The sequence below is a fragment of the Athalia rosae genome, chromosome 7, assembly GCF_917208135.1.
Source record: "Athalia rosae chromosome 7, iyAthRosa1.1, whole genome shotgun sequence".
NCBI lineage: Eukaryota > Metazoa > Arthropoda > Insecta > Hymenoptera > Athaliidae > Athalia > Athalia rosae.
Genome location: NC_064032.1, coordinates 7,111,992 through 7,134,234, shown reverse-complemented (window position 1 = coordinate 7,134,234; position 22,243 = coordinate 7,111,992). Strand labels below are relative to the sequence as shown.

General features: G+C 45.2%; 1 protein-coding gene across 1 annotated transcript; it reads right to left on the bottom strand.

The window, feature by feature from the left end:
* Positions 1–18,529: 18,529 nt before the first annotated feature.
* On the bottom strand, positions 18,530–19,864 carry LOC125501749 (uncharacterized protein F54H12.2-like). The gene has a single exon (XM_048658354.1). It carries the CDS (start codon positions 19,862–19,864, stop codon positions 18,530–18,532), a length of 1,335 nt encoding a protein of 444 aa, XP_048514311.1.
* Between the last annotated feature and the right edge of the window lie 2,379 nt (positions 19,865–22,243).

Sequence of the window (22,243 nt, the reverse complement as noted above, 5' to 3'; positions counted from 1 at the left end):
AAGTCCGAACGAGTCGCGCATCACCTGCTGGATCAAGAAATTCCGGAAGTCCAGAAGGATTGCGCATCACTCGTAAGATCGAAGTATTTTCAGAGCTCAAACGGGTCGCGCTACACTCGTTGGATCGAAAAATTTTCTAAGTCTCAACGAATCGCGCATCACTCGTTGGATCAAAAAACTTTCAAATTCCGAGAGGGTCACGCATCACTCGTTGGATCAGAAAATTTCCGAAGTCCGAGAGGGTCGCGCGTCACTCGTCCGATCAAAAAAATTCCAAAGTCTGAAAGAGTCGCTCATCACTTGTTGGATCGAGAAATTCCCAAAGTCCGAACGAGTCGCGCATTACTTGTTGGTTCGAAAAATTTGTAAAGTCCGAAAGGGTCGCGCATCACTCGTTGTTTCAAAAAATTTCTGAAATGTGACAAGGCCTCGCATCACTCGTTGACAAAAAAAAATTGAGAGAGTCCAAACGAGTCGCGCATCACTCGTTGGATCAAAAAAGTCGCAAGTCCGAACGAGTCGCGCATCACTTGCTGGATCAAAAAACTTTCGAAGTCCGAGAGGGTCACGCATCACTCGTTGGATCGAAAAATTTCCAGAATCCGAGAGGGTCGCGCGTCAATCGTCCGATCAAAAAAATTTAAAAGTCTGAAAGAGTCGCTCATCACTTGTTGGATCGAGAAATTCCCAAAGTCCGAACGAGTCGCGCATTACTTGTTGGTTCAAAAAACTTTCGAAGTCCGAGAGGGTCACGCATCACTCGTTGGATCGAAAAATTTTCAAAGTCCAACCAGATCGCGCATCACTCGTGTGTTCAAAAAATTCTTGAAGTTCGAAAGAGTCGCGCATCACTCGTTGGATCAAAGAATTTCCGAAGTTCGAAAGGGTCCCGCATCACTCGTCGGATCGAAAAATTTCCAGAGTCCGACAAGGTCACACATCACTCGTTGAATCGCAAAATTCTCAAAGTTCAAAAGGGTCGCGCATCACTCGTTGGATCGTGAAATTTTTTGAGTCCAAAAGAGTCGCGCATCACTCGTTGAATCGAGAAATTCTTAAAGTCCGAAAGAGTCGCACATCACTCGTTGGATCGGAGAATTTTCCAAGTCCGAGAGGGTCGCGCATCACTCGTCGGTTCAAAAAATTTCCGAAATCCGACAGGGCCTTGCATCACTCGTTGAAACAATAAATTTGGACAGTCTGAACGAGTCGCGCATCACTCATTGGATCGAAAAATTCCCAAAGTCCGAACGAGTCGCGCATCTCTTGTTAGATCAAAAAATTTTCAAATTCCGAGAGGGTCGCGCATCACTCGTTGAGTCGTGAAATTCTCAGAGTCCAAAATAGTCGCGCATCACTCGTTGAATCGAAAAATTTTCAAAGTCCGAAAGAGTCGCTCATTACTCGTTCGATCAAGAAATTTTCGAAGTCCGAGACGGTCGCGCATCACTCGTTGGATCGTGGAATTCTCAGAGTCCAAAAGAGTCGCGCAACACTTGTTGAATCAAGAAATTTTCAAAGTCCAAAAGAGTCGCACATCACTCGTTCGATCAGGAAATTTCGAAAGTCCGAGAGGGTTGCGCACCACTCGTTGGATCGAGAAATTTCTGAAGTCCAAACAGATCGCGCATCACTCGTGTGTTCGAAAAATCTTTGAAGTTCGAGAAAGTCGCGCATCACTCGTTGGATCGAAGAATTTTCGAAGTCCGAGAGGGTCGCGCATCACTCGTCGAATCGTGAAATTCTCAGAGTCCAAAAGAGTCGCGCATCACTCGTTGAATCGGAAAATTTTCAATGTCCGAAAGAGTCGCACATTACTCGTTCGATCAAGGAATTCTTAAAGTCCGAGAGGTTCGCGCATCACTCGTTGGATGGTAGAATTTTCAGATTCCAGAAGAGTCGCGCATCACCCGTTGGATCGAGAAATTTCCAAATTTCGAACGAGTCGCGCATCACTTGTAAAATCAAAAAATTTTCAAATCCCGGGAGGGTCGCGCATCACTCGTTGGATCGTAGAATTTTCAGAGTCCAAAAGAGTCGCGCATCACTCGTTGGATCGAGAAATTCTCAAAGTCCGAGAGGGTCGTGTATGACTTGTTGGATCGGAAAATCCTGAAAGTCCGGAAGAGTCGCGCATCACTTGCTGGATCGAAAAATTTGCGAAGTCTGAAAGAGTCGCGCATAACTTGTTGGATCAAAAAATTTCCAAAGTCCGGACGAGTCGCGCATCAGTTGCTGGATCAAAAAATTTCCAAAGTCCGAAAGGGTTGCGCATCACTTATTGGATCAAAAAATTTTCCATGTCCGAGAGGGTCGCGCATCACTCGTCGGTTCAAAAAATTTCCGAAATCCGACAGGGCCTTGCATTACTCGTTAAAACAATAAATTTGGAGAGTCCGAACGAGTCGCGCATCACTCATTGGATCGAAAAATTTCCAAAGTCCGAACGAGTCGCGCATCACCTGCTGGATCAAGAAATTTCGGAAGTCCAAAAGGATTGCGCATCACTCGTAAGATCGAAGTATTTTCAGAGCTCAAACGGGTCGCGCTACACTCGTTGGATCGAAAAATTTTCTAAGTCTCAACGAATCGCGCATCACTCGTTGGATCAAAAAACTTTCAAATTCCGAGAGGGTCACGCATCACTCGTTGGATCAGAAAATTTCCGAAGTCCGAGAGGGTCGCGCGTCACTCGTCCGATCAAAAAAATTCCAAAGTCTGAAAGAGTCGCTCATCACTTGTTGGATCGAGAAATTCCCAAAGTCCGAACGAGTCGCGCATTACTTGTTGGTTCGAAAAATTTGTAAAGTCCGAAAGGGTCGCGCATCACTCGTTGTTTCAAAAAATTTCTGAAATGTGACAAGGCCTCGCATCACTCGTTGACAAAAAAAAATTGAGAGAGTCCAAACGAGTCGCGCATCACTCGTTGGATCAAAAAAGTCGCAAGTCCGAACGAGTCGCGCATCACTTGCTGGATCAAAAAACTTTCGAAGTCCGAGAGGGTCACGCATCACTCGTTGGATCGAAAAATTTCCAGAATCCGAGAGGGTCGCGCGTCAATCGTCCGATCAAAAAAATTTAAAAGTCTGAAAGAGTCGCTCATCACTTGTTGGATCGAGAAATTCCCAAAGTCCGAACGAGTCGCGCATTACTTGTTGGTTCAAAAAACTTTCGAAGTCCGAGAGGGTCACGCATCACTCGTTGGATCGAAAAATTTCCAAAGTCCAAAAGGGTCGCGCATCACTCGTCCAATCGAAAAATTTTCAAAGTCTAAAAGAGTCGGGCATCACTTGTTGGATCAAGAAATTTGCAAATTCCGAGAGGGTCACGCATCACTCGTTGGATCGTGAAATTCTCAAAGACCAAAAAAGTCGCGCATCACTCGTTGAATCGAGAAATATTTAGAGTCCGAAAGAGTCACGCATCACTCGTTGGATCGAAGAATTTCTAAAGTCCAAACAGATCGCGCATCACTCGTTGGATCAAAAAATTCTCGAATTTCGAGAGGGTCGCGCATCACTCGTCCAATCGAAAAATTCCCAAAGTCCGAAAGCGTCGCGTATTACTCATTCGATCGAGAAACTTCCAAAGTCCGAGAGGGTCGCGCATCACTCGTTGGATCGTGAAATTTTTAAATTTCGAACGAGTCGCGCATCACTTGTTAGATCAAAAAATTTTCGAAGTCCGAGAGGGTCACGCATCACTCGTTGGATCGAAAAATTTCCAAAGTCCGAGAGGGTCGCGCGTCAATCGTCCGATCAAAAAAATTTCAAAGTCTGAAAGAGTCGCTCATCACTCGTTGGATCGAAAAATTCTCAAAGTCCGAACAAGTCGCGCATTACTTGTTGGATCGAAAAATTTCCAAAGTCTGAAAGAGTCGCGCATCACTCGTTTAATCAAGAAATTTCCGAAATCCGACGGGGCCTCGCATCACTCGTTGGCACAAAAAATTTCCACAGTCCGAAAGAGTCGCGCTCCACTCGTTGGATCGAAATATTTTCAAAGTCCGGAAGAGTCGCGCATCACTTGCTGGATCAAAAAACTTTCAAAGTCCGAGAGGGTCGCGCGTCACTCGTCTGATCGAAAAGATTCCAAAGTCTGAAAGAGTCGCGCATCACTCGTTGGTTCAAAAAATTTCTGAAATCCGACAGGGCTTCGCATCACTCGTTGACCCAAAAAATTCAGAGTCCAAAAGAGTCGCGCATCACTCGTTGGATCAAAAAATTTTCTAAATCCGAACGAGTCGCGCATCACTCGTTGGTTCGAAAAATTCCTGAAATCCGACAGGGCCTCGCATCACTCGTTGACACAAAAAATTTGAAGTCCAAAAGAGTCGCGCATCACTCGTTAAATCGAAAAATTTTCAAAGTTCGAAGGAGTCGCGCATTACTCGTTGGTTCAAAAAATTTTTGAAATCCGACAGGGCCTCGCATCACTCTGTAACGTGCGACTTTGGGCGCGACAACAATTTGTTAAAGGTTCGACCCTTGCCGAAAGGATACAGTGATGAAGGTGTGAAAGTTTGACTCAATGATTGATATGTTGCACATTTACTTGTTTATTGGTACGTATGTTGACTTTGTTGGAGATTTGTTGGAGAAGAAAGATGTTTCCAGTTCGAAGTTTAGGAGTAGAGAGCTACTTGGCTAGAGAAGATGTGAAGACGGAAGGTTCGGAATTAGGAGGGGGTTTTAGCTGACAATGAGTTGCATACGTTGGTGCCGTGTGCAACTCGCACGATTCTTAGTTGCAAATCTATATGCAGTGGTGAATAGGAGAAGAGGATGTGAGAAATCGGGTTCAGCGTGGGATAGTTGAGATAAGGAGAGGCGTTAGACGTCACACCCCCCTCCGTTAGAGGGAACATAGGCTTTGGTACAAAGGGTATGTTTCTGATATAGAGATGAAGCAGGGCGTAGGTATTGATAGTGCTAAATACATAAAAGATCCTAGTGTACTATGCTTAGGAGCTCATTCATAGTTTGTTCACAATTTCAGAATATATATATGGTATTTAGTATTAGGTATACTATGTTCTCTTTTACTAGGTATAATCTATGATTGGTGGACCAAGTGCGCCTGGAATAATCCTTTATTTGATCCAAAAGTACATTTTTCAAATATGTTCTCTCATTTCTTATATCCTCGTTTTTTTTCGTATCGAAATGGGAGAAAAAGGAAATTTGGTTCCATTCGAATCTTAGGAACTACGAAGGTCTTAAAAGCTGGTATTCATGAGCCTATGAGTATCTTATTCTCTCAGGCTACACCATCGATTTTGGCACGGATGTATTTAATAATCTGCCGTAATATTCTCTGACCTCTAGAGGGTGTTTTCTCACTGTAATAAAGGTTGGTGGTTGTGCTTTTGGGGGCACTGGTTTGGGTTCTACAGTAGGCAGAGGTGGTGGGAGTGCCTTCAGGCGTGTATCGCGTGTTGTATTGTAGCTGATTGTGTCAAGGTGAGGATGTATTATTTCGAGTGATATGGGTTTGTCGTATGTTGCATGTTTAGAGCGTGTGTGACGCTTTTCTCCGTTACACGAGCAGAGCTTGAAGATTGTGAGAATTTTACTGAATGCTGAGAATCGGTGTATTAGGTATAGTATTCCTATTGCTGATATCGCTACGCCAGCGTATGTGAGCGCCGTCTTCAGACTGGTAGTCTCTTGTTTATCGCGATGATGCGTACCGATTTCCGTAGCTTGTTTTATTATGTCGCTGAGGGCTAGCCCTTCTGAATTTAAATCGTCAATGTTTACAGTAGGTTTATATTTGTGTAACATGGGAATCGAAGAGAGGTTTACGGTGTGGTTCGCATTCAGGTTTTGATACATTCCCGTTAAGTTTAGTGCGAATTCCGGTACGTAGTATTTGAATGTCGTTGATGTTCTATCATTTGAGGCAATCAGTGTTATCGCTTCTGAATATCCTGAGCATTTATTGTCAAGCCTTAATATGCCCGAGCCAGTTAGAGTGGTACGCGTTGCCTCGACATCTGGGCAGGAGATATGCATGGTCTCAGGTTTCGAGACAGAGTAAAGCCAGGTGTTCGGTGCTCTCAGTTTCGACCAGAAGGAGCCATCGAAGCTGTCCATGCGTATGTCGCAAGTTTCAAGAGTTTTGGGTGGATTGTTAAGAAAAAGTTCTATTTCACAAGATCCATGATTATTGGTGTGGTATAGTGGGTGGTTTTGCTTGTAAATGTATGAGTTTCTTGACTTCTTACATTGTGAAAAGTCAGTCTCTGAGAAGTGGAAATATGAGTTTCTATTCGAGGCTACTGCAATGCAGTCGTTACTTGGGGTGATATGCGCGAATTTGTTATTGGATTTATCAAAATTTTGTTTCGCTGGAATTGGAATCAAATGAAATAAGTTGAATGTTTCGTCATTCAGAAGAGGTATCGATAGTACGTAAATTAAGTTTGGTTCGTTGTATGCTATTTCCAATTGGCATAGTTTGATCAATTCTACTGCGTATATATTCCTCAAAGGGACTGGGAATCGTAAGAGTGGTTCCAATGATTGGATGTGTTGTAAGCTGGTGATCAACTGTTTCGGTGTTAATATTCTTGGGTGGATGATACCGTTTTGCGCAAATAAGGTTGCGTCGACGAGGTAGTTTAAATCCAGTTCATATTCGTTCGTCATTTCCTCCAGTGTTATTACATGTTCCGCGAAACTTAATATCGCGGAATTTTGTTCTAATCGGGTCTTGAGGGTGTGTGAAGTATTAAAGAGGAATATTGTTTGTCCGTCTAATTCTGAGGTGTGTTTCTCAATGTTGTCGATTTTTCGTTCGTGAGCGCCCAGTGTTGATTGGACGATATGGGTCTGATTTGCTAACAGAAGCGCCAGATGATTGGTATCATTGAAAAGTCTGTCTATTTGTGAATTATAGTATTCTCCATCTTCCTCATTGAGCGTGCCATATAGTGTCTTGTGTATAGTTCCGACGAGGCTGTAGTACCAGTTTCGTTTCACGCGTGCGTGTGCAAGTTGCGATAATTTTACGTGTATTTCGTTGGTTTCTTTATATCCTACGAGGTCTCCAATTTGTTGCAGGTATTCGGTTATAGTCAATAATCTCTTCTTTGAAAGTGTTAGTACATCCTTCGCACCACAAGTTGACCCGAGCATTTTGCACCTGTTGTACAGTATGTCATGGTACCTTTCCGATTTCCCTAACTTGGAAGTAAGATTTTCAACGTTTACGTAGCTAATCAGAGTCCACTCGCTATCGAATGTTCGTAGATCCGGTAGTTGTTCATAATAGATTTCCGGAATCGTACTGAGCGTCGTTGCGGTGAAAGATGTATGGGCGTAGTTGGTCAGGACCGCAACGCATCTGTAATTATTTCACATTGTTTATAGTAACTGTTTTTAAAGGTCAGCCTGATTGTTATTGTCACCTACGATATTTTTAAGGGGTTGGTTGATATTCGGTCCGTATATGGGCTAATTTGAGTTTATTTAAGTGTACTATTTTGGTTTTATTGTTAGTGATGCAAATCTCAGCGTTTATTCCGTTAATTATACGTTTAATTATGTACGGGCCTTTATAATGGTCATCAAGTTTAAAGCGTGATTCGTTTATAAGAAATACTTTTTGTCCAGCTTCGACAAGTTGCGTGTTAATCTTCTTGTCATAGTAGCTTTTCGATCTCTGTTTCGCGTATTGTAAGTTTTGTATCGCTCTTTTGCGAACATCGGTGAGGTTTGCTAGTAGGTCGAGCATAAAAATATCATATGTGTTGCTCGTCGCGGCTGTGCCTTTTAAATTCGATAGTAATTGAGCTACTTTGCCGAAGATTAGTTGGTACGGTGTAAAGCCCGTCCCTTCGTGTTTTGCGGTATTATAACAGAAGATCGCGAAGCGTATGTATTTATCCCAATCCTTGCCAGTTTTAATAAAGTGTTTAATGTGTTCGATGAGGACTAGATGGCTGCGTTCTAGGGACCCGTTTGATTGTGGTCGATACGCCGTAGTTCTTACTTGTTTGATTTTGAAAAGACTGCATATCTGTTTGATCGTGGTACTCATGAAATTTTGTCCTTGATCCGTCAGTATTACTCGTGGCGCTCCGTAACGCGTGATGAATTTCTTCGCGAATGCAGTACCTATTGTTTGGGCAGTCGCGTTAGGAAGGGGGATAGCATCTAAAAATTTTGTTAGATTACATTGTACTGTCAATAAATATTGGTTGTTAGATTCTGTGACGGGAAGGGGCCCTATTATATCGAGTGCGACTTTATCAAAAGTGTCTGCCGGAGTGTCTGTGATTATCATCGGTAATTTCGTTTTTATTCGAACTAATTTCTTTTTCTGGCAGCTGTCGCAAGTTTTAACGAAGTCTCGAATTTGGGCTTTCATGTTAGGCCAATGGTAATTTTCTCTAATCCTGTTGTAAATTTTTGTGACGCCTTGGTGGCCACCTAATAATGATTCGTGATATTCTTTAATTATTCCTTCGCGTAACGATACGTCGGGTATCATTGTTTCGTTGGTGCAAAGCATAATTCTTACATTTGTTTTCCCGAATATATAATAGAATAATTTTTTGACGATAGTCCACCGGAGATCCGCTAATCCCGGGTTTGTTTTTGTGAACGGAAATGCATCAATCTTACGTAGATTTATTAGGCGTTTTAATCTCGACAAGGTATGAAAGAGGTCTTCCAGATCAACTTTATCTGAGCGTTTGTCTCTAATAACGAGGGTGATGATATATTCATTTTCGAGCTTCGTCAGGGCTATCCCGCGCGTTTCGGGTTTATTAATCGTGAAGGTTTCTTTTCGCAACATCGCTCTATTTATTAGTTCTTTCGCTAGATCGTCGTTCCACGGGTCTTCCGCTGGTACGCAATGTACGATGTTTGTGTTTTTCGTGAATATTCCATCTCTAGACTCTGTAATGTTAGCTGTGGGTGTTATGTTGTTTAAATTGTGTATAAATTCATCGAACGAAGGAGTCAAGTCGTTGTTTATCGACAGTGTTTCCGAGGTACTTTGGGGACATAGTTTGTTCTTGGTGATTTTCCGCCCGTCACTATGCCTGTCGGGTGCGCTGGCGCTGGATGTGTCTTCATCTTCCGTGGCGGTAGTGCTATCGGTATCGTATGGGGACATTGGGTCCTGTAGAGGTTGTTGTAACTCGACTCTCGAGCGCTGCATACGTTCCGAAGTCGTGTTCGGGCCAGTGTTACTATTATGATTGCCTGTTTTGGTATTGATTACTGAGGATTCTTTTTGTTTCTGCGAGATATAAGGGCGCTTAACTTCTCTGACTGGTGTGTCTAGATCATCATCTGACGACGTGACGACGGCTGAGGGATTATCTGACATCACCTGTGGAGGGGGTACGGTAGATGCGCGAGTGTGGGGTTTCGTATCTGGTTTTTTCTGCCTTAATTCAGGAGTGTGTTTGCAAATTGTTATTTTCAATATCTGTGTCTTTGAATATATAGTGGATCATACGGTTTACCATGTTCCAATCAAGTTTGTCTATTCCGCAGCTCAGCCTTGGTATTGATATTGATTTTACCCCATCTTTAATTAATGCCGTTTTAAATTTGGATAGGGTGTTATACATTACTTCGTTCGTTGGTTTATCAAAATACTGGTTTTTAGTTACTAGGTTATATATTGCACGTCGAACGTATTGGACCTTAAGGATGTTAGTTATTTCAGGGTTCATTGACCGTAATCGTTTTCGTTGTATAAGTCCGCGTTTCACCATTTGATCCGCAATACCTAGCGATGCTCTGCAATCGGCCGAAATGCAGTGTGCCAAATTATCTCTTCGTTTCAATAAGTCGGCATCTATTTCTTTGATGTATTTATTTTGAGTCAGCGGAAGGAAGTCCTAATCTACGAGGAATTGAGCATATGGAGGAGTGGATCCTGGATTCTCATTTCGAGATGTGCCTGCCTGAGGTTCGTTACTCAATGTGGACAATTTTCTGTATGTTATTTTCCGAGTGTATCTCGAATTCGATGAAGTATTTCCTGAATAATCTTTGGCATGTTCGTCGTTGCTGTTTATTGGTTTCATGCGTTCGGTTGCGAGTGGTTTTTTCTTAACTTGTTTTTGTGCGAGGGGTGTGATTCTACCTGGGATGATTTTGTCTGCAGTATCGAACAGGTCCGGTAGTCTCACATTTTTCTTTCGCGGTGTTGGATTGTTTGACGATTCTGTGTCTCGGAAGCGCTTAGTATATTTGTTGGTTGCTGGGTGTAAATCCGTTTCGTTGTCAGATTCGTTCATTGAGTCCGAAGAATATAGTAGCTTTGTAAATTTTTTTTGTGGACTTTGGCTATTTGAAGATTCTGTATTCTGGGGGCGTTTCGAAGGTTTGGTTATCGTCGGGAAATTATTTTGCGGATTTGAAATATCTGAATTGTCTGCTGTGGGAGCAGTCGAGCTCATTGCATCTGATAGCAAAGGATTAGATGACGTGTTCTCTACTCTTGGCTGTTTAGTTGGTGCAGGGTTTGTTGAATCGTTAGAGGTCTGTCGGGGACGCCGCGGATATTGATGCGATATTTTCCTCTGCTTATTTACCTCACTTGTTGCGGTGCTTGTTCCTGACCGAAGACGTTTACCGTCCATGGGAAATATTTGAGTGGAGTCTTGCGGAAGGTTTCGCGAGAGTGCATCCGCATTTAGGTTTGCGGTGCCTTTTTTGTATACTATATTGTACGAGTATTCATCGAGTATCAAGCGCCAACGCAGTAGCCGTGAGGTGGGGTCTTCAATGTTTTTCAGCCAGACAAGTGGTGGTATGATCGGTGACCAAGGTGAATTCTCGTCCGTACAGATATGGCCTAAAATGTTTCACTGCAAAAATAATTGCAAGGAGTTCCTTGTCTGTTGTTGAGTAATTTATTTCTGCTGGTTGCAGCGCCCTGGATGCGTAAGCTATTGGTAAATCTTCTCCGATTTTCCCTCGACTAAGTACTGCGCCTATTGCATAATTTGAAGCATCAGTTGTCAATACGAAAGGCTTATCAAAGTTTGGATATTGTAGTATGGGTTCGGTGCATAACGTATCGCATAGTTTTTCGAAGGCTCGTTGATGCACTGAGGTCCAAAGAAATGAGGTATTCTTTTTTAAAAGGTTGGTAACAGGTCTTGCTATTTTGGACATCTCAGGAATGAATCTACGGTAATAGCCTATGAGGCCTAAAAATTGCTTGATCTGCTTGGGATTTTTGGGAGTTGGATACTGCTTCACAGCTGCTAGCTTGTTTGGGTTGGGTTTAACACCGTCTTGTGTTATTATGTGCCCTAGGTATGCGACTTCTTTACGCAAAAACTTGCACTTGTCGGGTTGTAGAGTCAGGCCAGCCTTTTCTAGTCGATCCATTAGTTTTTTGAATTTGACTGTATGTTCCTCTAACGATCTGGCGTAAATAGCAATGTCGTCTAAATAAACGAACATTTCATTTCCCTGCAACCCCAAGAGGACTTGATCCATGAGTCTTTGGAAGGTGGAGGTGGCGTTCTCGAGCCCAAACGGCATTCGATTGTATTCATAATGCCCGTGGGGCGCAGAAAATGCTGTTTTCGCGCTATCGGTAGGGTGCATGGGAATTTGATGGAAACCTGATGCCAGATCGAACGTAGAGAAGTATTTAGCTGATCCCAGCTGATCTAGAATGTCGACGATATTTGGGAGTGGATACGCATCGCCGATGGTTTTTCCGTTAAGCCTACGAAAATCTATCACCATTCGCCATTTCTTTTCGCCGCTTGCGTCGGCCTTTTTCGGGACTACCCACACCGGTGAGTTGTAGGGTGAAGACGAGTGTTTGATTATGTCTTGCTCTACGAGTTTGGTAATTTGTTTATCGATTTCGGTTTTGTGTTGTTTGGGGTAACGGTATTGTTTCGTGTTTATGGGTATGTTGTCGGTTGTTGGTATGGTGTGTTGGACGAGGTTTGTCGAGCCTAGCTTATCGCCCGATAAGAGAAACAAATGGTTATATTCAGAAGTAAGGTCAATTACAGATTGTCTTTCTTCCTCGTTCAGGTGATCCAATCTAAGGTATTGCTGAAAGACGTCGAGACGCTTCGCATCATAGTTAGGTGGGAATTGGAGTATCTGGGGTTTGTTATTGTGTATGCCACGGCGATTTTGTGTCGGTGAGTTGTTCGTATTGTGTTCGTGTACCTCTTCTAAAGTGACCGTAGGCCTTCTTATCTCCACAGCTGTTTCGCGCGAGTTTATCGCATAGGCGTACGCGAAACCTTGTCTATTTGTTACGATTGCATTGCCCATAAAAATATCGGGGCCTAGGTCTAATTTGTTAATAAGTCCTGTTCGTGGTGACGATTTTGTCACTTTCAATGATATAACTGTAGCGGATCGTGAGGGAATCGATATAGTGTCTTCGTTCAAAATATTTGGTATTTCGTTGTTGTCTAATAATACCTTGTTGATCGGAAACGAAATTGCCGTGTTCGCGTCACGTAGAAATTTGATGCTCAATATACCTGCTTCCTTGATTGGAAATGAATCATTGACTAAATGGAATTCATGTGTTGATTTACCGACACGGATATTTAAAGTTCCTAGCGTTTGTATGGTTTCGTTTGTTATACCTGCTATTGTCACCGTATCTGGTCGCGTGTATACCTTAGGGTTTACCATACCGAGTTTGATGACGTTTATATCGGCTCCCGTGTCGAGCAAGAATGTATTGGGATCGTTTTTGAGCTGTGGTGCTGCTATCCGAACCTTTGGAGTACATATTGAGGATGTTGTTAGAATGCGATAAGTGTCGATATTCGCATTGCAATATCGATAGGTGAGTGGAATCGTGCCCGTGTTTTGTGAGAAGATTTGATTTTCTTTGAAACAGACAGTTGCATTTTCGGAGCGTAAGAAGTCTGCGCCTAAGATTCCGTCTTCTTTAATAGGGAATTGATTGTCTACTAGATGAAATTCGTGTCTAGTACCTGCTAATTCTAAGTCGATACTTTCCAGCGTTTTTACGAAATCTTTACTTATTCCTTTGATGCGGCATGTATCTTTTGGTGTGAAACGTGTGTCTGGGGTGATTACTCCGACTTTAATCACATTCAAATTTGCACCCGTATCTATTAATAATTTCGCTGATTTTCCAAGGATCTGTTTAGACTCTATTGTAACTATTGGTGAGCTGAGTAATATTCTCCTACCATATTCGGACGCTCTTCCTCCATTTGGGCCGTCGACGCGTCCACGCGACGATCCCGTGACTCGTTTAAATCTACAGGATAGCTATTTTGTTTCATTTCGTCGCGAATCGCGGTGTTCACGTCCGCATATTTCCCGTGCTGGCGATTCGATCGGCTCTGGCTAGGCTGATTTTGAAAGTTATTACCGTATTGCCGCCAATTGGGCGTGTTATGTCTAAAATTTGATCGGTTTTCGATTCTAAAGGCGGGTTGATTCGTTTGATCATGAACTCTTGAGCGGTCGTTTGGTTGCGCATAACTAGGTGCGTAGTTAGTTTGATCGCGACGCTCGTCGCGTTGATAACGTTGGATGTTTGAAGGATTACGATGGGACGGAAAGTGTCGGGGATCCTGTTGGTTTTGAAAATTCCGCGTGCGGCACTCATTGTACGTGTGCCCGATAATTTTACAAAATGTGCAGTACTTGCTGCTGCGATCTCTTGCCATGCAAATATCAATGGTGTGGCCGGATTTCTTACAATAGTTGCAGTGAGGTCTATCTTTGGCCTCAGGTCTACGGTTATCATTAGGGTAGTTCTTATTTCTATTGTTAGTCAGTATATCATGATTGGTACATATATCTAGCTGGTATTTGACTCGTCGAGGCGTCATCACGAGATGGCCTCAAAATCATTCTTTCGTTTAAAAATTTCTCAACGTTTACAGCTAGGTCTATTGCTTCGCGCAGAGTTCCCGGTTTCTCAGTCGATACTCTAATTTCAACCTCATCCCGTAGACCTCTTATGAATAATCGGCCAGCTAAATCTTTGATAAATCTATTTGTCATCATTTTTTGTTCCGGATTGGTTAGATTCTCGGTGGTTTCCGATGCCATCTCGACGAGTTTTTCTATTCTCAATCCGTATTCTGAAACACTTTCATTCCGGTTCTGTACTGCTCGCGTAATTTGAGCTTGTATGTCTGGTAAAAGCTCCTTGGGTTTGTAAGCACGTCCCAAGTCTTCTAAGATATTTCCTAGTGCGTTAGAATTTCCCTGTCGTATATATTTCTCTGCGTCACCTTCGATTTTTACGGTTACAAGATTTGTGAAAAGTGGCAGATCTCGTGGATGAATGGATTTTTTTACGTTTTCTACTTTAAGAATAAATGAATTTATTGGCATGTTCGTGCCATTAAAAGTTGGTACTAAATTTATTGCTGCTTGCAGTGGCAGATACGATCACTACCGTGATAGTTTCTTCTTCACCTCGCATTTTGTCGGTTTTGCTCCTAAATTTGTACAATATGATAACTTAAGACTTACTGTGCGGTGAGAGTTACAATTATCGCTGCGATGGGTTGCATTCCTTCGATTGGATCCGCTGAAGTTCTAGGGTTGATGCGGTGGTTTGTAGAGGAAAGTAGAGGTGTCCCGGCTTGCAGATAAGAGCCTCGTAGCAGCAGGAAAGATGATCGTTCGACTCGGTTGAGTCTTTGTGGGGCGAGGTGCCTTTGAGGATTGTCGATGTACCTTCTGTAGTTGGTTCTCTTTTGGCGTTTGTTTCTTGAATTTTTCGTAGATTTGTTGCAGGATTACTTCGTAGATTTGTTGTAGAATTATTTCGTAGATTTTTGTTGTGGATTACTTCGAAGATTTGTTGTAGAATTATTTCGTAGATTTTTATTGTGGATTACTTCGTAGATTTGTTGTAGAATTATTTCGTAGATTTTTGTTGAGGATTACTTCGTAGATTTGTTGCGTTAATGATTCACGTCACAATTATTCGTCACTTTAACTTCCGCGATACTTTCACTAACGGGGATTCCGTTATCACGAAACTAGCTGTTCGTATGAACAAGGTGCTATCTATGACAGTTGGCAAATATTGCGACCGGTAAAAGGTTTGTGCGGAGTTATTTTTTCACAATTCACATTTAAACTTACTATCGAATAACACTTTCTAGCAAGAGCACCGCTGCCACCAGTTGTAACGTGCGACTTTGGGCGCGACAACAATTTGTTAAAGGTTCGACCCTTGCCGAAAGGATACAGTGAGGAAGGTGTGAAAGTTTGACTCAATGATTGATATGTTGCACATTTACTTGTTTATTGGTACGTATGTTGACTTTGTTGGAGATTTGTTGGAGGAAGAAGATGTTTCTAGTTCGAAGGTTAGGAGTAGAGAGCTACTTGGCTGAAGAAGATGTGAAGAAGGAAGGTTCGGAGTTAGGAGGGGGTTTTAGCTGACAATGAGTTGCATACGTTGGTGCCGTATGCAACTCGCACGATTCTTAGTTGCAAATCTATATGCAGTGGTGAATAGGAGAAGAGAATGTGAGAGATCGGGTTCAGCGTGGGATAGTTGAGATAAGAAGAGGCGTTAGACGTAACAACTCGTTGACACAAAAAATTTAGAGTCCAAAAGAGTCGCGCATTACTCGTTGGATCAAAAAATTTTCAAAATCCGAACGAGTCGCGCATCACTCGTTGGTTTGAAAAATTTCTGAAATCCGAAAGGGCCTCGCATCACTCGTTGACACAAAAAATTGAGAGAGTCCGAACGAGTCGTGCATCACTTGCTGAATCAAGAAATTTCCGAAGTCCGAAAGAATTGCGCATCACTCGTTGGATCGGAAAATTTTTAAAGCTTAAACGGGTCGCGCATCACTCGTTGGATCGGAAAATTTTCTAAGTCTAAACAGATCCTGCATCACTCGTTAGATCGGAAAATTTTCTAAGTCTGAACGGATCGCGCATCACTCGTTTGATCAAAAAATTTTTGGAGTTCGAGAGGGTCGCGCATCACTCGTTGGATCATAAAATTTTCAGAGTCCAAAAGAGTCGCGCATCATACGTTGGATCGAGAAATTTTCAAAGTCCGAACGAGTCGCGCATCACTTGATCGATCAAAAAATTTTCAAAGTCCGAGAGGGTCACGCATCACTGGTTGGATCGTAAAAGTTTCAGAGTCCAAAAGAGTCGCGCATCACTCGTTAAATCAAGAAATTTTCGAAGTCCGAGAGGGTCGCGCATCACTCGTTGATTCAAAAAATTTCCGAAATCCGACAGGGCCTCGCATCACTCGTTGACACAATAAATCCAGAGAGTCCGAACGAGTCGCGCATCACTTGCTGGATCAAGAAATTTCCGAAGTCCGAAAGAGTCTTACATTACGCGTTGGATCGTAAAATTTTCATAGTCCAAAAGAGTCGCGCATCACTCGTTGGATCGAGAAATTTCCGAAGTCCGAACGAGTCGCGCATCAGTTGTTAGATCAAAAAATTTTCATAGTCCAAAAGAGTCGCGCATCACTCGTTGGATCGAGAAATTTCCAAAGTCCGAACGAGTTGCGCATCAGTTGTTAGATCAAAAAATTTTCAAAGTCTGAAAGAGTCGCGCATGACTCGTTGGATCAAAAAATCTTCAAATTTCGAGAGGGTCGCGCATTACTTGATGGTTCAAGAAATTTCCGAAATCCGACGGGGCCTCGCATCACTCGTTAGTAGTATGGGCAAGGTATAGCGGGTCATAACAAATGACGTCACTGGCGCCGCCAGACGGTCCCCCCTGCCCCCTCAGGCCCCGATGGTCATTGTTGCGCGTGCTTCCCCCTCCCCTCGGTCGGACGGATTGTCTGAAGCCAAGATGGCGGCCCTTTCGGAAATCCAAGATGGCGTGCGTTTTTCGAAATCAAGATGTCGGCCTCTTCCAAAACACAAGATGGCGCCTGTTTTTTGAATTCAAGATGGCGGCCCTTTCCGGAACCCAAGACGGCGCGCGTTTTTCGAAATCTGATTTGGTTACTAGTTTTGAAATTCTTAATACAAGATGGCGCCGATGTTCGAATCGCATCACGGCTACTCAGCTACCGGCATTCCGGCGGTGACGTACCTATTTGAAAAACTTTTTCGCATCTTACCGACTATAGCCGAAGATCTCCGAGGCCCGCACCGCGGCCACGTGCTGCCAACGCAACGTTGCTCTGAAATATGAGTATTCACGGGTGCACGAAAGTGTAAACTCTGCAAATATTTCCAAAACATAACGACTAGAGATTTTTATTCTTAGAACTAAGGTAAAACAAAGCGTTCCTAACTGTAGATAATACAAAATAGACTATTTTTTCTAAGCTCAAACTACGAGGCTCATCTCTTTCTAACACATTTTTGAATATATTGCATACAGGGTGCGCAGGAGTTGTTGAGATTTTTATATCTTCTGATTAGACATTCGCAAAACGAGTCGGCGATCAGATCATTGTTCATGTAATCTTCTGAAAATAACGATAAAAATTGATCGAGAGTGTAACCATCGTGCATATAATACAAAAACATAACAAAAAACTGACCACATACGTCCGAAAAGGCGCTCTGAAGCTGGTGCGCGTTTCGCCGGTATCGAGGACAGTTTTTCTGTGGGCGGCGAGAATGGTGTTTGACGAGAGGCGGAAGTCCGTAGCTGTCGAAGTACACCCCGTGTCCTGAAGCGTCGGTGTAGAAGGCGACCCAGTGGGTACCTGGCTGCGTGTGGTCATCGGTATTGGCAACGATCGCGGCCGGGTGGGCCCACCGTAGAGGAATCTCATCAGCGGGGTAAACACCCAGAGTTCTAGTCGCTATCGGTTGTATCAGCGCCAGTATCTCTCGGCTGTTCATCGGTGATTACTAATCGGTTCAATCTCTGTACGATACGGGCCTCCTGACCGGCTCGTTTCCAGAGCACAAACTGCTTCAGTTGATCCGCACGGTTCAGAGCGCACGCCAATTTTTCGTGACGTTTGTGACAAGCGTGAAACGTGCAATACACATTTGACGGCGGCAACTTCCTGAATGCCGGGGCCTCGTCATCGTCCTCGAGGTTTGTAGGTTCTCGCCCTATAATCCGCTGCAACGCCTCCTTCTTCACCGCACCGCGCACATAGATCAAACCCGCCACACGAGCCACACTTTGCAATTTTTCCTTCAGCTGTCTCTCTGAAATTTCCCCGTCGAACCATTCGATACCGTGCACCTTACTCGTCGTGTAATTATTCGAACAGCGTGTTCATACGGAGAGTTGATGGAATCCGCAAGGCGACAATACAAGCCAGTGCCCCACATGTCCTTTGTTTACAGACAGCACGGCTGCCTCTTTCACGATAAACTTGTCGGAACTATCGTAGAGCCCTTGAACGTCGATCACGTACTCCATATTGTCACTCGTTGAAGTCTGAACGCGATATACCCGGTGAGCGGGCGAGCGCCTGGAGTCTTCGCACCGTCTTGCGTGGGGGATGCAGCGTCAGCATATCGCTTATCTCAATCCTCTCCGTCTCGCAAACGTGCATTTGTTTTGTCGTCTCCTTCGCCGGTGTCGTACTCTCAGCCACCGAAATCCACGATAACTTGACGACTCGAATCAATTTCCAAAATATTGTCGAATTCTGCGTACACGACGCAGTTTATCGTCTTCTCGAGCGCCTCTTCGAAACGTACCTCTATTCGAACGCTGCCGTGTCTGACCAAATTCCAATGCGTGTTGCTGTTCGCCGATAAATCGGGTGTGAGATCGAACGCGGTCAGACAATAACCGTAGGGGTAGTCCGCCCGGCTGATTCCGTTTCCCTCGTTTAGAAAATGAATGCCAATTCCGGAAAACAACGTTTGGTACGCGTCCACGTATAATCTTGATTTCGTAGAGTCCGGTTGCAGGGGTTTCGAGGGTATTTGCTGGCCGTCGACGTACAGAGACAGAAAGTTGGTTTTAAAATGTTGAGAATTGAACGGGTTGCGCGTTCGGTCGCCGTTGAAGGCCTTGTTATCGACGAATCCGATGATTATTCTCTTCGGCAGCTGGCCGAGAAACACGTTGTCCAACGTTTCTTCGTGCACCCCGCCGTGAATCGTCATTGCCTTGACCTCGACCCTGGTGAGCGGATACTTGGCCGTCCCTTTCGCCAGAGCTCTGACGTGCGCCAACAACACGCCGGGGTTTATCGTGACTCGTCGAACGAGCAGAGTGGCCTCTAGAATGTGCATCGTGTGAGCGTTGGTGGTTTCCATAATGCAGAAGGTGTCCCGCGATCTCACCAGACGCAATCGCAACTCCACGCCGTTTAGAAGGAATTTCTCCTGATTGAACACGTCGCAATGAAGGTGTCCCAATAAATCAACGCTGGAGCCGTTTTTGAATAATCGTTCACGCTCTGCGAAACCCTTATTACCGGCACCAAGTTCGTCCATTCTGCCGGCGGTATCCCCGTACCACAGCGTGGTCGTCAGATGCGAATTTTTGGCCGTATTGTTGTAATTTAACAGAGTCTCCATGTATGCTCTGTACGCGTACGCGTTGTTGGCCGGGGAGACGAGTTTTTGATTGAAGAAGACGTCCACTTGACTGAACAACGAGTGCAACAGGTTGTTCACGGGAGCTGCGATCGCCGCCGCTGTCGGGGTCTTACTGTCCGAGCTCACCAGCTGCACCCCATCCAAAGGCGGCATACTGACTCGCAGACTGAGCATCGTGTGCGACAGGTCGAGGTACTCGTCGCTCAGCCCCGGAACCATGAATTCGATCGGTGAGTCGTCGGTGAGAGACGACACCGGCTTGTAATGCACCCACTGCCCACCCTCTATCGTCGTCTGCGTAGGCGGTAGAGTAAACAAGTCGAGCTCCGATTTCAAACACTCGCACGAATGAGCGTGTAGGTAGGCCATCTCGGATTATCGCGTACCGAATATGTCAGCCACAGTTCGTTTCTTGCAGCACCCGTTATTCTTCTTCTTTTTTCTCTTCGTTTTGGTCGTTTTCGCTGTTCTCGCTCTTTTTCTCGGGGCTACGTCTTTTCTGCCAGCTGCTTTTCGTTTTCCGGCTAAACGGGTCCGACGGTCCGTCAGAAACTGGCCGTTCGGTACACCGCGACCCACCTTATATCCGTTTCCCGTCATCAGAGTTTGGAGTTTTTCCTCAGCTTTGCGTCGTAGATTGCGACCCGACTCGGCGACTCGTTGTTTCACCGACTCCTTAAACGGCGCGTCCCGACCCACGTCCGAAATTATATTTGCTCCCGTTCGTAGCGCCTCCTTACCGATCGCTCGCGCCCCGCTTCTGAGTAGGGGGAGAACGCTTCGGAACAGCCCCCCTAGGAAGCTTCCGATACCGTGACCTCGCTGATACGGGGACCCCGCGTAAACGCGAGCTATCCCCCCGCCGACTTGGTTCTCGTAATGCTGCACGTAGTGACTTATGGCCACCGTATTAGTGTATTCTCCTGAAGTGCAGCGTTACCGTCAAGGTCCCGTGGGTGAATCCTTATATCGATATCGATCGTGCGAAAGTTAGAGTTCAGTAAGGGCAGATAATGCGGCGGGGACAACGTTTTGGTCTCCGAACTCCCGTGGCGAAGATCATTGCTGTTGGTCTGCACTATGCGTAACAGAGGAGCGTAGACGTCTCCTACGATTCGCGGTTCCGTGATGTCGCAGTAGACGAACATTTGCGCAGGCATACCAGCCGCTACGTTGTAAGGGTGATCCACCTCCAAAGTCTTGACGATGTTTCGCGTTACTTTGGTGAAACCGAGCTGTTGATACAAACCGGGGGAGAATGACAAGTAGTGGCCGGTGGTACACCCGCAGATGCGAGTAACGGCGATGCGATCCTTCGCGATACCGGCGTAACCGAATTCGAAATGTTTTGCCAGAAGCGGGACGCCGCTCAGAGCTCGCACGATCTGTTCGATGCCGGTGTAAACGCCCGGCTGTATGCGTAGCACGTGGGCGGTGACGCGATTGTCCTTGGACTTTGGTATATCGTTGAAGAGATCCGCCGGCTTCGGTGAGATGTGCTGATGCAATCTTACGGTGTTGGACCCAGCGGTCACCGTTTGAAGAGTCGTTGGATATTGAACCTCCACAAGGGCAACCTCCCATTCGCCGGTTAGCTCTATCTGTCGCGGCAATTGCGTGGTGTATTTCGTCGTGGTGTTGTCTCCAAAGTATCGCATCGAGCTGTTACTCGGTAGCGTCAGATAAAACTGATCCTTGTTCATGCTCGGTGTTTCGACAGGCTCTTCGCCGGGATCCAGCTTTCAAATTTCGAGGGATACCCACGCCAACTGACAAACAGTTTCTTACTGGCCCCTTTACCACGCGTCCGTATTATTTTATCCACCATGAAATAATTATCCTTTTTGACGCGCTGCAGCTCCGCGTCGTAGAACAGACCGTCGATCGTCTCGCCGGCAAAATCCTGCAGCGCGTAAACTACGGGGCTGCGTTCGTAGACTCGTGCGATTTCGAACACTTCGTCCGTCCAATTGGCCTCGTAGCCCTTCCGAAATACTCCCTTGGCCCTGCTGATGCGCACTCGATCGCCCGCGCGAAATCGCGCGTGGCGCGACGACTCCTGCGCTTTACCGCCTCGTGTTTTTTCCATGTTGGCGCGAGCTGTCGTGGCGTTTTCCAGCGTCACCTTGGAGGGGGTCATTTTTATGGTCGAGTGGACGGTGCGGTTGTAGGCCTCGACCAGCTGCGGCAAAACGTCCACGTATCGTCGGGTGTTCGCGTGCGTGAAATATCGCCACATTCGTTCCTTCAGGGTGCGGTTGAAGCGCTCCGCCACGCTTGCTTTCACGTCGGGGTTTCGGGTGACGCGATGCCGCGATGCCGCACGTTACCGCCGGCGAGCATCTTTTGGAATTGGGCGCCTACGAACTCCTTTCCCTTGTCGGTCTGCAGATGCATCGGTCGTCGCTCGGTCGATTCCAGCAAATCCTCGAAAACCTTCGCAACCGTACCCGCGGTCTTGTCCTTCAACGCTCGCACCCACGCGAACTTGCTCAACACATCTATGACAACGAGAAGGTAGTTGTACCCGTCGTTGTACTGTTTCAGCGATCTTAGGTCGGCGAGATCGGCCTCCCACAGATCGTCGACGTTTTGTACGCTGTAGTGGGCTCGCGGAAATCTCCTTCGTATCGTTTTGTGCAGCGTGTACGCGTCCTGGGAGGCTAACCAATCGTCGACGGCTGCCAAAGATATTTTCTTTCCTCTAACGGCTCGCTTCAATCCACGTGCACCCCCGTATCCCGCGGG